At 37.2% G+C, this 14,459-nt stretch overlaps 1 protein-coding gene across 8 annotated transcripts in view; it reads left to right on the forward strand.

The window, feature by feature from the left end:
- The window catches only part of PPP4R4 (protein phosphatase 4 regulatory subunit 4), a 98,703-nt gene that overhangs the window by 66,631 nt on the left and 17,613 nt on the right, over nucleotides 1–14,459 (forward strand). For 7 of the 8 annotated variants that reach the window (XM_072839782.1, XM_072839784.1, XM_072839781.1 and 4 more), the window contains 8 exons: nucleotides 569–646; nucleotides 1,750–1,833; nucleotides 2,421–2,603; nucleotides 7,328–7,433; nucleotides 8,512–8,659; nucleotides 11,917–12,061; nucleotides 14,187–14,228; nucleotides 14,325–14,399. In XM_072839782.1, coding sequence (XP_072695883.1) covers nucleotides 569–646; nucleotides 1,750–1,833; nucleotides 2,421–2,603; nucleotides 7,328–7,433; nucleotides 8,512–8,659; nucleotides 11,917–12,061; nucleotides 14,187–14,228; nucleotides 14,325–14,399 — 861 coding nt within the window. The remainder of the gene's footprint in view (nucleotides 1–568; nucleotides 647–1,749; nucleotides 1,834–2,420; nucleotides 2,604–7,327; nucleotides 7,434–8,511; nucleotides 8,660–11,916; nucleotides 12,062–14,186; nucleotides 14,229–14,324; nucleotides 14,400–14,459) is intronic. The other variant, XM_072839783.1, reaches the window with a different exon arrangement.

Below are 14,459 nucleotides of genomic sequence, written 5' to 3' on the forward strand. Positions count from 1 at the left end.
CTTGAGGAAATAAAACAAACCTGTTCACAGGGGAGCTAAATAAGACAGTTCCAGCTCCTCTTGTGCTGATTAAAGTCTTTGATGGGAAAAATCTTGGATGTCTTGCTTGCTCAGGAGTGTCCCCCCCCCCCCCCCCCGCCCGTCCCTGTGTCACACAGATCTTCTGTAGTGCTTCCCCTCTTTAGGAGGCACTGAACCGAGATGAATGCTTATATGCCTGCAATGTCCTGTAAGACCCTCTTGGCTGCTGTTAAGACTTTAAAATATGAGCTAGAGATGTCCTTGGACTTATTGCTTGTGATATGAAAATTGTGACTCAGATAAATCCATCTTGTTCTTTATACACCCACGTGGGCACTTACTTTCCCACCCTGTGTGTCCATGCTCCAGAGTATTAAAAAGCTGTTTTTCTGTGCACTGTTTTTTTAGAAATCTAATTTTCATATTTATGTTGTAACCTAGTTTCCTTTTAGAGGAAGCATCTAACAGGCATGTATTTTATAAAATTATTATAACCTTTAGATGTCTAATAGTTTTAGATCTGAGAGACTTTATTGCTCCTTTTTAGGTATCTAAACTTCTGAATTCTGGAGTATATTTAATACATAAAGAACTAATAACATTATTACAAGATGAATCATTGGAGGTAATATCTTCTTACTCTTCGGTTTTCACTTCTTTATGTTAAGTCTGAATGTATCAATGCCTCCCCCCCTTCTTAGGAATTGCATTAGGTCTGTCAGCAGACTAGCCCCCAAACCATCAAGACAATGTATCATTGTATCATAGACTGGAAATTGATATAATACCATATATATGTTTAAATACATGTATTTAATATATGTCTTTAAACATTATATGTATTTACATACATAGAAACATACATAAAATACCATATATGTATGTTTGTTTATTAAGAAAAATTTAGGGGGTGCCTGGGGGTGCTCAGTCATTTAAGTGTTCTGCCTTCAGCTCATGTCATGATCTCCGGGTCCTGGGATCAAGCCCTATGGTGGACTCCTTGTTCAGTGCGAAATCTGATTCTCCCTCTCCCTTTGACCCTCCCCATGTTGTGCTCTCTCTCTCCCTCAAATAAATTATAAAAACCTTTAAAAAAAGAGAAAAATTTAGGAAATGCCAAAAAGTAGACAAAAAAGGACACCTTTAGTTCCAATTACTGTTTGTTTGTTATATTTTTAAAAATCTTTTTGCTATGGAAAGATTTTTGTTTTATACAATTGCAGTCATATTTTATATCACATTTTATGCCTTTTTTCTCTCCTAGCTTATTTGGGGAGTATATTTGGGGAGTTTGTGGAAACTTTGAAATACTTTATTATGATGCTGCATTTAGTATATCCTATTCATCCAAATGACTACTAGCTTGCCAAAGCTCAACTCATCAATATTTACACATTGCTGAGGGTGTTATCCAACATAAATTGCTTTTTAAAAGTTGAGAGGCAGTTTCTCAGCATATTGGTTGTATAGAAGTAGCTGTCTCAGATCTAAAATGAACAATATCAAGAGGCATATCTACTAACCTCTTTTCAAAGGTAGTTTTGATCAAGGCAGTTGATGATATTTCTGAGATGTTCTAGTAAGAAGATGGCAATGTAGGAAAATAGAAACTCCCCAAATGTTGTTTGGTAAATAATACTATTTCTGCACAGAAATTGACATATGAGGCTAATCTAAAATTAGAAAAACAGTAGTTGCTGTAACAATAATCAATATCTCTATTAAAAGGTACTAGATGCTCTTATAGATCATCTTCCAGAAATCCTTGAACTTATGTCTACTGGTGGAGAAAGCAGTGTACAAGAAAATAAGGTAAATCCCATTATCAAAGAAATTCCTGAATGTTATAAGTATGATCTTACTTTACAGAGTTGTGGGGAATCAATGAGAGAACGTACGGAAAACATTTAAAGTAGTTCTTGCCCTGTAATAGCAGGTGCTTAGTAAATGTCTGTTTGAGCTTCAACAGTGTGAATTCCCCTACAATTCTTCCATTACCATGGTTCTTATTTATTGTCCTTGGAGTTTACATTCATATTTTCAGTTTTTATTAGCATTAATTATTATTCCAAGAATAGCATCTGGTGTGGACAGAAGAGTAGGAAACTAGAAGGTCAAAATTTTCCAACAGTGAAATAGAACCAATTTTACTGTAGTTCAAAGGATTGAGTCCTATTCTCTCTTTCAAAATTTTGTTTTCTGTAAACATGAATTTTACTTACACATTTTTTAAAACATTTGATTTTGCCAGATAATTACCTCCTTGGGGCAGCTGAGATCCTCCTAGGTTCTCAAGGGAGTGAGAATATTCCTCTCCTCAGGTTGTAAGACTGAATAGTTTGGCTGAATGTTGCAGTTGATTTATTATCATCAATCCTCTGATGTGCTTTCTTTTTCAGTTATCATCTCTGCCTGACTTGATCCCAGCCCTCACAGCCGCTGAGCAGCGAGCTGCAGCCTCCTTGAAATGGAGAACTCATGAGAAGCTCCTACAGAAATATGCCTGTCTGCCGCATATCATATCAAGTGATCAGATTTATTACCGTTTCTTACAAAGAATGTTCACGATCATGATGACAAATGTGAGCCCAGTACCTTTTATCTCCTTCTTTTGAACTCACATCTGATTTTGGAATTATCAAATTCTTCCCATTCTCAAGATAGTACAACAAACTCTGTTTATTCCATTTTGCCCTAGAAGGATGTTATCCTAGAAGGATGTTATCTCCCCAGGTCCTCAAGGGGGAAATCAAGTTTCCCTGTGCTTCTCCACTAATGCTTGTTTTTGAACATTGTCTGTATAGCTGGATTGAAGAATGAACAAGTGTTATCCTTACTTACCCTTTTGCCATATGTTGCCAACAAGAGTGTGAACAGACTCACTTCAAACTCAATATAGTTCTTCTCAGGAGACAGGTTGGCAGGAGTCTGTGATCTCTACTGCTAAGTCCCTTTTGCTCTGACATACACCTTTTATGTGGCGTGGTCTCAGAGCCGACCTCAGCTATGCCATATTGTCAAGATATCCCGTAAGCCCCTAAATCTTAGTGGAGTTGCTTTTTCTTTTAAAGTACCTCTAAAAAGTGGCTGTGTAATAGGGAAAGCTTATATTAAAAGCATGATAACCTGCTATGGATAGCCTTAAAATTAGAGTGAAAAGCAGGAAGAAAAAAAAGTTTGTACTCAGAAATCCCCCAGAGAGTAAGTTGTCTATCTTTTCACAAAAATTTCCAGAGGTTTATTTAACCCACAGCTCACTGTACATTTAATATGATGTCTTCCTACCCTTTTAAAGATTAAAAAAATCTTTAAGAAAATTTTTATTTATTTATTTGAGATAGAAAGAGCAGTGAGAGCGAGCGAGCTAGAGAGTGCATGAGCAGGGGAAGGAGCAGATGGAGAGGGAGAAGCAGACTCCCCACTGAGCAGGGAGCCTGATTCTAGGCTTGATCCCAGGACCTGAGCTAAAGGCAGACGCTTAACCCACTGAGCCACCCAGGTGCCCCCTTATCATTTTTGAAATATAAAAAAGTTCTGTGTATTGTTTATGTTTTAGAAGCTGTTAAAAATCACTTTATATTCTCATTGTTCTAAATAAGAGGGAGGTAATGAAATCTAATAGACATCTCAGAAACCCAAAATCAGCTTTTGCTTCAAAGATGAAAAAGAAATAAAAAAAATAACATTATTGGTGTCATTTACAACTTAAGTAAAAAAAAAAAAAATAGGCCTACATTTCATGAGCTAACACTTCTACAAGTTAATTTCATTCATCAAAGCCTAGAGGACTAAGGTTACATTATATAGGCTTACATTATAGGTATAACAGTCTTAAGAAATGATTTTGACAACAATGACTCCCTTATTGGAGGACAGTGCATGAGTGTACCACATAGGAAATTTCACATAAAATTGAGCAGAATTGATGGATTATTTTACTCAGAAATGACCTATTTGAATGTCTTCTATGTGTCAGGGACTGTTTAAGGACTTAGGGATATAGGAGTGAATAAGACAGACTCCTGCTCTTAACAGAGCTTGTGTTCTGAAGGGGTGGTGGCAGGATAGATAATAAAACAGGGTCAGGGAATATATTAACAGCTGCTAGTAAGTGCTATGAAGTTTGATCTTAATTGTTTATCTCAGCCTGATGATTTAGTACTGCTGTACTTACAAAGCTAAGAAGACATAATTATGCCATATTTTTAACTTCACTTATCAAGAAAGAAATGATTTACAACATAGAGTATGAACAAAGTACTTGCAAGCCTAAGAGATTTGTTTTACCTTCTTTTACAAGACAGTGATTCCACACTTAAAAGGAGATACATGGTTATTATAGCATGTTTTCCATGATCAAAGAGGATACTTTATTCTGCTTCAATATTCTCTGGAGAAAAGAAAGATTTATATTTTCCATTCCATACTTAATGGCTAGAAGACTCATGCATTCATTCAGCAAAATTTATTGAGTGCTTACTATGTGCCAAGCACTATATCTAGGGTACCTAAAAGAGACAAAGGAAATATTATCCTGGAATCTGAAATTTCACTGGAGACAGACAGTAAGCCAACATATGTAGATAGTATGTCAGGGAAGAACAACAGTGAAGAACAGTAAAGCAGGGTAGAGAATGAGGAACGTGACAGTGGGTAGTAGGATGCTCTTGTGGAGAGATAGTGGTCAGGAAGGAGTCCTCTCTGATCAAGTACACTTCATGCAGAGGTTTGAACCAAATAAAGGAGTTACCGTGTGGATGTCTGAAGGACAGGTGGCCTGGGCAAAGGGAATAGTGTGGTTGCGTGAGGAGCAAGGAAGCTGGTGTGGTGAGTGGCAGAGAGATGAGGCAGGGGGTGGTGGGGCCCGCAGCACAGTGCACTTTCAGGGCCTTGACATGGAATCAAGCTTGTATGCTCTGAAACATGGAAAATCTTTGGAAGGTTTTGAGTAATGATTTTTTTTCTACTTTTGTTATAAAAAAATTGTAAAGATACAGAAAGGCAGAGAAAATGATGAACCCCCATGTAGAACTCAGCTAGACTGAATAGTTATTAACATTTTGCCATATCCACTTTTTCTGTTTCATTGTGCTGAGGAATTTTAAATTCTAAGTATCATTATATTTTATCTCTGAACATTTCAGTGTTCGTCTCTAACAAAGGACATCCTCCTATATAATCACAATATAGCCATTGCATTTTACAAAGCAGACAATTATTCTTCAATGTTGTTTCATATCTCTGCAGTCCACATTGGCCCCCTAAGTATATTTTATAATTGTTTTATTCCATATAGGATCCAATGCATATCCATATAGGATCTACATTGCCTTTGGCTGTTACAACTCTTAATTGTCTTTTAATTCAGAACAGGCTCCCACTTCTCCCTTTTGCCACTTTTTCATGACATTGAATTGTGGAAGAGACTTTGTTGTCTTGTAGAATATTCTGTCAGAGTGCTGCTTCATGGTTCACCTATTCTCAATATTTCTTGTAAATGGGAAATTAGATCTAATAGAAAATTAACCTAAAGCTCACTGAATTTTAGGTTACACATTTTTGGTGAGAATACTTCTTGGACACCAATTTACATTTTATATTGCATCCTATCCAGACATGTGTTTCTCTGTCAGTGAGCTCAGAGTGTTTGTCCAGGTGGGGACAGCTTTATCAGTCTGGTGCAAAATTATGTTTTCTCTTGCAAGGTACACTGTACCCTGAAGCTGATGGTTGGAACACTCTGAACACCATTTTTCCATCAACCTTAACACTCATTAGGCAACCACTGGTGATCCTTCCTGAATCTGTTTTCATTAGAACTTGCAGGAGAGTGATTTTTAAAAATTCTATCACTTCTACATTTTTCATGACATTCTTCCATGAAGAGATATTCTTCTTTATCCATTTGGGTAATTTGATTACACTGAAATATATTTCCTCATGTAATCCTTAGTTTTTTCCTCCTGCTGTCAGTTTTTAGAGTTAGGAGCTGGTGCAGTAACCACTCCCAGTGGTGACAACTGAGTTTTGTTTTGGTTTTGTCTCCCTTTCAGGCTTATTCTCTAATATTAGATATTGTTTTAATCAAATGCAGTCATTGTTTGTGTACTCAGATTGTCACAATTTACTCAGGCAGGGCCTGACATGTTTTTGATACGATTACCTTCATCTTTGATTTCTGGCCCAAAAGATAGCTTATGTTATACTGTGAGGTAAAAAAAAAAAATTTTTTTCATGTGACTAGTATTGATGTGTTTGAAATTCTATTAGTATACACAAATTGAAGAAGAGAGTAACATGTTTTTATTCAGTTCATTTATCTAAAATTCATTTTTAAAATGCCAGTGATGCTTCTCTTTATGTACCTTTCTTAAATTTTCTGTTCTAATTCATAGGGAATACTCTCCTTTTACGTTTAACACATCAAAAATACCACACAGAATAGTACTCTAGAGAAAAAGAGCTTGTATAAAACATGAGAGGAGGTAGTAGGCTACTCCCCGCAGTGTAGTAAGTTTTATTCTACTTGAATTTCAAGGATCCCCACTATAATACTCTGAATCTTTGAATATTAAATATGATGGTATTTATATGTAAGCCAAGGTGGTAAATACGAATTTTTTACTGGTTGAGAGATTTTTTTTTCTAATATATAATTTGAACCCAGTAAAGATAGATAATTGAATTCATTTACAGTTGACAAATTCTGCCCAGTGATAAGATGGAAAGTCAGAAGACAAAGGATTATAGACACTAGTCAGAGTCACTGACATGGTGTCCCTTGGATTCTAAATTTTATCTGTGATATAGGCCAGGGATCTCGATGAATGATCGAAGAGGCAGAAGCAAGCGGAAGGATTGAAGGGTACACTTGATCATATGATTTCTAGATTTCAATTTAGAAGTGGCACATTTTTGGTGATTAGGTCTAAGGCAGGGCATGTTCTTGCAATATTTGTTGAATAAATGAATGACAAGGTCCAGGGAATGGCTAAGAGAATGGATGGCTGAGATGTTTTTGGGGAGAATGCCACTTAACGATGAAGTGGCAGAGAAAGGAGAGTCAACTAAAAATCAGATCTGGATGATTTGGAAATGACTGTGCCAAACTAAATTAACTTTGTAATGTGATGCATTAGTTGATCTGCCTGAGTGATATTCACACTGAATTAGGAAGACACTTCCTAGGTGATTTGAGAGGCAGACAAAATTGCTCTTACTTTTAGCCAAAACTGAAAATTGATCCTGTGGAGCAAAACTATGCTATAAGATTAGTCTAATTGTCTTTCCTACCTGTTTCTTTAAGAATGTCTTACCTGTCCAAAAGGCAGCTTCACGAACTCTATGCATTTTTCTACGTTATAATCGTAAACAAGAACAGAGACATGAGGTCATTCAGAAGTTAATTGAACGTAAGTAATCATTGCCTTTTATTTGGAAAAGCAGAAAGTAAACTGGCCTTTGTTATCTTGGGCCGACATTATGTATCATTTTTCCGTGATGTTGATAAATATCTAGAGTGTGTATTTGAGTTTTGTAGGTTATTTATTTTTTTTTGCTTTAGAAATTTAAATGACAGGATCGGTCTGTGATTGAATGGGAGAAATATTTACTCTGGGCCTTCTTTAGTGAGTTTCTACACTTGAGAAATTAAAATAATGTATATATATATATTTTTAATTTATTTTTTATTGGTTTTCAATTTGCCAACAGATAGAATAACACCTAGTGCTCATCCCGTCAAGTGCCCCCCTCAGTGCCTGTCACCCAGTCACCCCCACCCCCCCCCCGCCCTCCTCCCCTTCCACCACCCCTAGTTCATTTCCCAGAGGAGTCTCTCATGTTCTGTCTCCCTCCCTAATATTTCCCACTTGTTTTCTCTCCTTCCCCTTTATTCCCTTTCACTATTTTTTATATTCCCCAAATGAATGAGACCATATAATGTTTGTCCTTCTCCGATTGACTTATTTCACTCAGCATAATACCCTCCAGTTCCATCCATGTCGAAGCAAATGGTGGGTATTTGTCATTTCTAATGGCTGAGGAATATTCCATTGTATACATAGACCTCAACTTCTTTATCCATTCCTCTGTCGATGGACACCGAGGCTCCTTCCACAGTTTGGCTATTGTGGACATTGCTGCTATAAACATCGGGGTGCAGGTGTCCCGGTATTTCATTGCATCTGTATCTTTGGGGTAAATCCCTAGCAGTGCAATTGCTGGGTCGTAGGGCAGGTCTATTTTTAACTCTTTGAGGAACCTCCACACCGTTTCCCAGAGTGGCTGCACCAGTTCACATTCCCACCGACAGTGTAAGAGGGTTCCCTTTTCTCCGCATCCTCTCCAACATTTGTGGTCTCCTGCCTTGTTAATTTTCCCCATTCTCACTGGTGTGAGGTGGTATCTCATTGTGGTTTTGATTTGTATTTGTCACATATAATTTCATGCAGGAAAGATTAATCTTATCTTTTTTGTTGTTGTTTCTAGAACTGGGCCAAGGAAAAAGTTATTGGAATAGACTTCGATTTTTGGATACCTGTGAATTTATTATAGAGATCTTTTCCAAATCATTTTTCTGTAAATATTTCTTTCTACCTGCTATTGAACTGACACATGATCCGGTGGCAAATGTAAGGTATGCTACTAATCCAAAGAAATACTTGAAAATATTGTACATTTAACTTTATCTACTATAATTCATCTTCTGATCTACTATAATGTACTTACACTTTGAAATTCCTGGTAGTCTTAATTCATGAGCCTCAATAGGACTTGGAGGCATAATCTTTTTAAACAGTGCCTCATGTCTTTGATTTATTGGGTTAAGAGAGTAGTAGTCAAAGCCAGACTGGCAGGCTTCTCCTGCCACTTGGATAAATACATACATTGGTGTCAGGAGAAGGTTGAGTAGATATTCTTAATTTATGGATTTTCTGAGACTAAAGAAAATAACTTAAAGTTGGCTTGGCCAAGTTCTGTCCATTTTTAGAGGCAATCAGGATTGGATTTTGTTTCGTATTTTTAGTGTAAGAAAATACAGAAAATGCTACTGCATTGGCTTCAGTATTTTTACATCTATGTTGTTAATATTTTGCAAATTGAAGTTGTGACTCTAGAAAATCAGCTCCCGGTGTGATGAATTATCATTTATCAAGCAATTGACAAAGATTATTTGAAAGGAAATGAAATCATCTCTACTCTGGTCAATATGACTAAATGCATAGCATTGACCCTAAGAGATAGCAACCTGACAATTCAAAAACCAAATGAAGATTAATTGAACATTGCTCCATAAATATTGGTTATTTTTGGAGGGTAAGAGATCATTGCATAGCAATTTGTCTTGGTTTCAGTTTTCTTCTTTTTTTTTTTTTAAGATTTTATTTATTCATGAGAGACACAGAGAGAGAGGCAGAGACACAGGCAGAGGGAGAAGCAGGCTCCCCTCGGGAAGCCTAATGTGGGACTCAATCCTAGGACTCTGGGATCACGACCTGAGCCAAAGGCAGACACTCAACCTTTGAGCCACCCAAGTTTCAGTCTTCTACCTGGGCAGCTGCCAGCCAAACAAATGGATTCAGCAACACAGTATGCTAATTGGCTTTTGGATACAAAGCATTTGCCCAACTCTGTAGAGATGTTATTTAGAATGAAAGCCATCACAGGCAAGAGGTGGGATCATGCACTTAGTAGGAGGGTTTCTGGAGCTATACCACCTGGCCTGATTTCCAGCTATATACTAGCTGTGGTCTTTGGGCAAGTTACATAATCTCTCCGTGCACTAATTTCCTTAATTACCCAATTCATAGGGTGTTCTGAGGAATAAATACCTGAGATAATGTATATAACAAAGTTAGCTTACCAGAAAGATGTGATATCTAATCTTAAAATCTTTATAATCTCACGGGTCCAGGAATCTCACAGAGATAACTCACCGCTGTGGCTTCTTCTTCTGTACCTTCTGTTGAATATATGTTTTCTAGACCTACTTTGAGTTATGAAGAATGAAGTATGCATAATAGTCTGTTGTTTCTGTTTTTCCTTAAGTGAATGTTTAAAATTTGAATTCATTGATTATAGACAATATGAAGCCTGGAAAGACCATTGGTATTCCAAAGGAACCTTCCCCTTTGCCAGAAATGCAAAAAATTCTCTTTGGGGCAACTCGGGCCTCTTAATTTAAAGAAAGCATCACCAGGATCCGTGGTGAGCTCTGAGTGAGTTTAAGACCATTATTGCTATGAACAGAGCTGAAAATTCTGGAGGAAGAGCCTATTTAGCCTTTTTGCTTGAATAAAAAGCCAATTTTTTTTTTTTTTATATGAAGATTCCTCAACTGTGAGCTTAGCTGACAAAGTGTCCTGGAAACTCTGGGAATGGAACTTGGTTGTCTCAAATTGGCATAAGGAGTAAAAAAAAATAGTATTTGGAGAGGACTAAGATGAATGAATTGATACAGCAGCTAAAACATAGGCAACCACCTAGCATCCCTCTTTAAAGCCAGCCCTGGCAGAGTGGTAGGGTAGTAGCTTAGCAAAGCAGAGAATTTTTTTTGTACTGCTTCTTCCTAGGAAGCTTTCTGTACTTCCCTGGATTGCTTCTCTCCTCTTTGGCATTCTTCAGCCTGCGTGTTGCTTCCTTATCCATGTGGTATAGACTGGGATGGCACCTAGACTCTGTCATTTTATCTTTTCTTGAACTGTACCTACAGCCTTGGTGATCTGTCCAGTCTCATGACTTGCATATCATCTGTGTGCTAAAGATTCCTGACTATATGGATATCCCTCCTGGACGGGAGCCACGTTGAGCTAGCTGCCCACCTAGCATTTCCATGGCATGTCCAACAGGTGCCTCAGACTCAGTCTGTCCCAAAGTAAATCCTCATCTCCTGCACCTGCACACACCCTTGCTCCTTCTGCAGTGTTCTCCCTCTGAGCAAATGACCATCGCACCTTAGCACCCACTCAGGTCAAAACCTTAACCTCTTTTCTGCCAACCCGCTGCAGTCCCTCAGCACATCCTGCTGCTTGCAAAATATACTGAGTCCAACTGCTTCTCCCCACCTGACTGCTAGCACTGTAATTCAGGCGGCCACCATCTACTGCCTGAATTACTGCCAGAGCTTCCCTATCGTTTCCCTTCCATCCCCAAACACCTACAGTCTCCTCTCTCTTAGACTCAGTAGTCAGATGGTCCTTCCTGCATGTTAAGTCGGATCACTTCATTCCTCGGTGCAAAATTCTCCATGACTTCCTATGGTGCTCAAAGGAAAAGCCAGTCTTCAAGCAGTGGTCTACAAGGCCCTGCAGGAGCTGGCCTCCTGTTGACAGTTTGGGCCAATTTGCCGATTTGGAGTAATACCCTAGGCAAGCTCCCCCTGTAGAGCATTTGCACATACTGCAGGCCCCTGCCTGTCCTGTTCCTCTCCAGATGGTCACATTACTTCCTAATTTTCTTTAAGTCTTTGCTTAAATATTCTCTTTTCAGTGAAACCTTTGCTGAAACCCTCTGTGACCACGTGTTTTAAAAATGTAATGCCTCTCTGGTACTCTCTCATCTTTTCCTGCTTTATTTTTCTCCACAGCCCTTAGTACTATCTGATGGACATTTTACTGATTTCCTTATTCTTTCTTCCCTGCCCCATACTACAGTGTAAGCTCCCTGAGAGCAGAGAAATTGTTGGTTTTATTCAGTTGTATTTCTGCACCCACAATGAGTGCTTGACTCAGCACAGATACTCTATAAACATTTGCGACATGATAAAACAACAACAACAACAACAACAAAAACTCCCAGGCTATCCAGAGTGTGAATTTTCTCTCAATTTCATGTTACTATTATTTTTTAGTTATTAAATGTATTCAAAAGCAAATACTGTTTAATTTATTGTAGAATGAAACTTTGCTACTTGTTACCCAAAGTGAAATCTACCCTGAAGATCCCTGCAGATAAGCATCTACTGCAGCAGTTAGAAATGTGTGTGAGAAAACTCCTCTGTCAAGAAAAAGATAAGGATGTTCTGGCTATTGTGAAAAGAGTAAGTATCACTCTTACCACCACATCTGTGTGTCTTGCATGTAGATAGTGTCAATCATGGCTTCCCTGTTTTAGCTTGACAAGATAGCAATATGTTAAAATATTCATATCGTTGCTAGAGGAGTATCAGTAACTGACTTGGCTGATGGGTGCTACAGCTAGTAAAGTTCCTACCAAGGGGCACTCATTCAACTTCCATTACTAGTAAGACAAGCACCATGAGAGGGAAGCTGGCACATTTGAGGCACTTCAATAGATACTGTTCAACCAAATACTTCATCCACCAGACTTGATTTATAAGGGATTATAATCCAGGAGAACTTTATTGGTAAAATTAGGAAAGTCACACTTCATGGAAATTAGCCCTGGAAGGGCCTTCATGATCTCTTTGATTTTGCAAAAGCTTTAGGCCTAGAGGTAGTAAACGTCTGCTTGAGATCTCATTATCAAGTGGCAGAGCTGGAGCCAGAATATGGATCTCTTACCCTGAGTACATTTCTTTTTCAGTAATGTAGCGTTGTGTCTTACAGGTTTGTTGTTTGTTTGTTTTACATTGGATTTTATATGGATTGTTTGGAAATATTAGAAACTAAAACAGGAAAAGTTCGGGTTATTGAAGTCAAACCTGAAAATACTTTATAGTCTTCAAAAACTTCTTGCTTAAAATGTGTAACTTATTAAGTCAAATTAATAGTGGTTACTTCTATGAATCTGAATGTGAACTTCAGCTTTCTGATTTGTACTGAGAGGAATGAATTTATTAATGTCTTTAACTTAGCATCAGTGATGAGGAAAAAAAAGAATCCTTTGATTTTTTTCCCCCTTTGGTTTCTAGAGATCATTACCAGATGTCACACAAGGAACTTTTTAATAAAGTGATTTGACAACTTAGTATTAATTAGTATACTCTTGTTTAACTGAAATATGAATTCCTCTTTTACCAACTAAACTAACCAGAAATACCCAGAGTCTGGATATGTAGCTACATCTAAAAACATACATAATATGTGTGTATTACATGTATTTGTTTCTATCAGCTATTTCTGTCCTTACCATTTAATTACAGAAGTTTAGGCAATAGTTAACTTTTAAAATAATAAACATACGAGGGTTAGTTACTTTTTTGAAAGAATTTATTAACTCAAAAGATATATAAACTAACCCTTTAAGTAGGGACAAAAATGATGGAATTAATAGATTATTAATATGCAATAGATTATTCTGGACTAGAGCTCTTTAAGTATATGTCATGTGAGGAAGTCAGATCAATCCCATGAAAGTTCTATAGTATAATGTTTATCAAACAAGTCTTGGCATGGGAACCTCTGACTTCAGTATAAAAATGGCATGGCTTATGCTACTCAGTTTTTTAAGATGGGAAGTAATTTCATTTAAAAGGGATATTTCATGGCATAAATTGTAATATTTTCACAAATTTCGGCATAAAAATAGGCTTCAAATAAATACTGCATTTGTAATGGTTATCTTTGGGCATAAGAATATACGAATGTACTTTATTTAGGCCATGAGAGTTACTCCTGGAGAGAAGTATTGTCCTCTGTCACAGTCAGAATCTTGGGTTAGATGGACCATTGTTTGGTTGAACAGTTTGTTTTAGACTAACGTGTTCTGAAAGAGAAATAGTAAGTTGAGAAATACTTTTAGGGCAAAGTCTTTCTTTATGGTTAGAATGTCATAATGGTCAAAAGTTTCTGTAGAAAGGAACTAAGGATTTTCAGCCAAATGAGAGTTTGCTTTATTATATAGTTAGCTAAAATTTTCAAAAATTCAAAAATTATCTTGTATTCTAAAATTCAGAGAAGAGTGGCCCTGGGAGTTATTAGAAGTTTGTTAATTTACACGTGTTTTGTGTGTTCAGTGTCCCTTGAGACTTGCTCATCTTAAGGTCAAAGTCTTTTACGAGTGTAAATGGATCCTGGCATTAGGAGACTAATTAAAAATACAGTGCAAAATTGGAAAGAACCTCAGAGATTTTCTAATTTAGTCTTCCACAGAGTAGAGAAGTCTTCTCTTTGTACCTCCCTCGTGGAGCGGAATCTTTCCGAGAAATGATTGGTTGGTTTAATTTAATTACTGCTGAATAATTTTCACAACTTTGCTTGCAGACTGTGTTAGAGCTGGACAGAATGGAAATGTCAATGGATGCGGTAAGTATACACTTTACCTTAGCCTGAAAGAATATCTTAAAATTGGCAGAAACTCATCATAATGTTTCATAATTTCATTTTAAACTTTAAACTTAGTTTCAGAAAAAGTTTTATGAAAAAGATTTGTTGGATCAAGAGAAAGAAAGAGAAGAACTACTTCTTATGGAAATGGTATGTTGTTTTCACATGCGCACACACACATACTTATTTCTGACCACTATGAGCTGTGCT

Source organism: Canis lupus, chromosome 9, assembly GCF_048164855.1.
Source record: "Canis lupus baileyi chromosome 9, mCanLup2.hap1, whole genome shotgun sequence".
Lineage (NCBI taxonomy): Eukaryota > Metazoa > Chordata > Mammalia > Carnivora > Canidae > Canis > Canis lupus.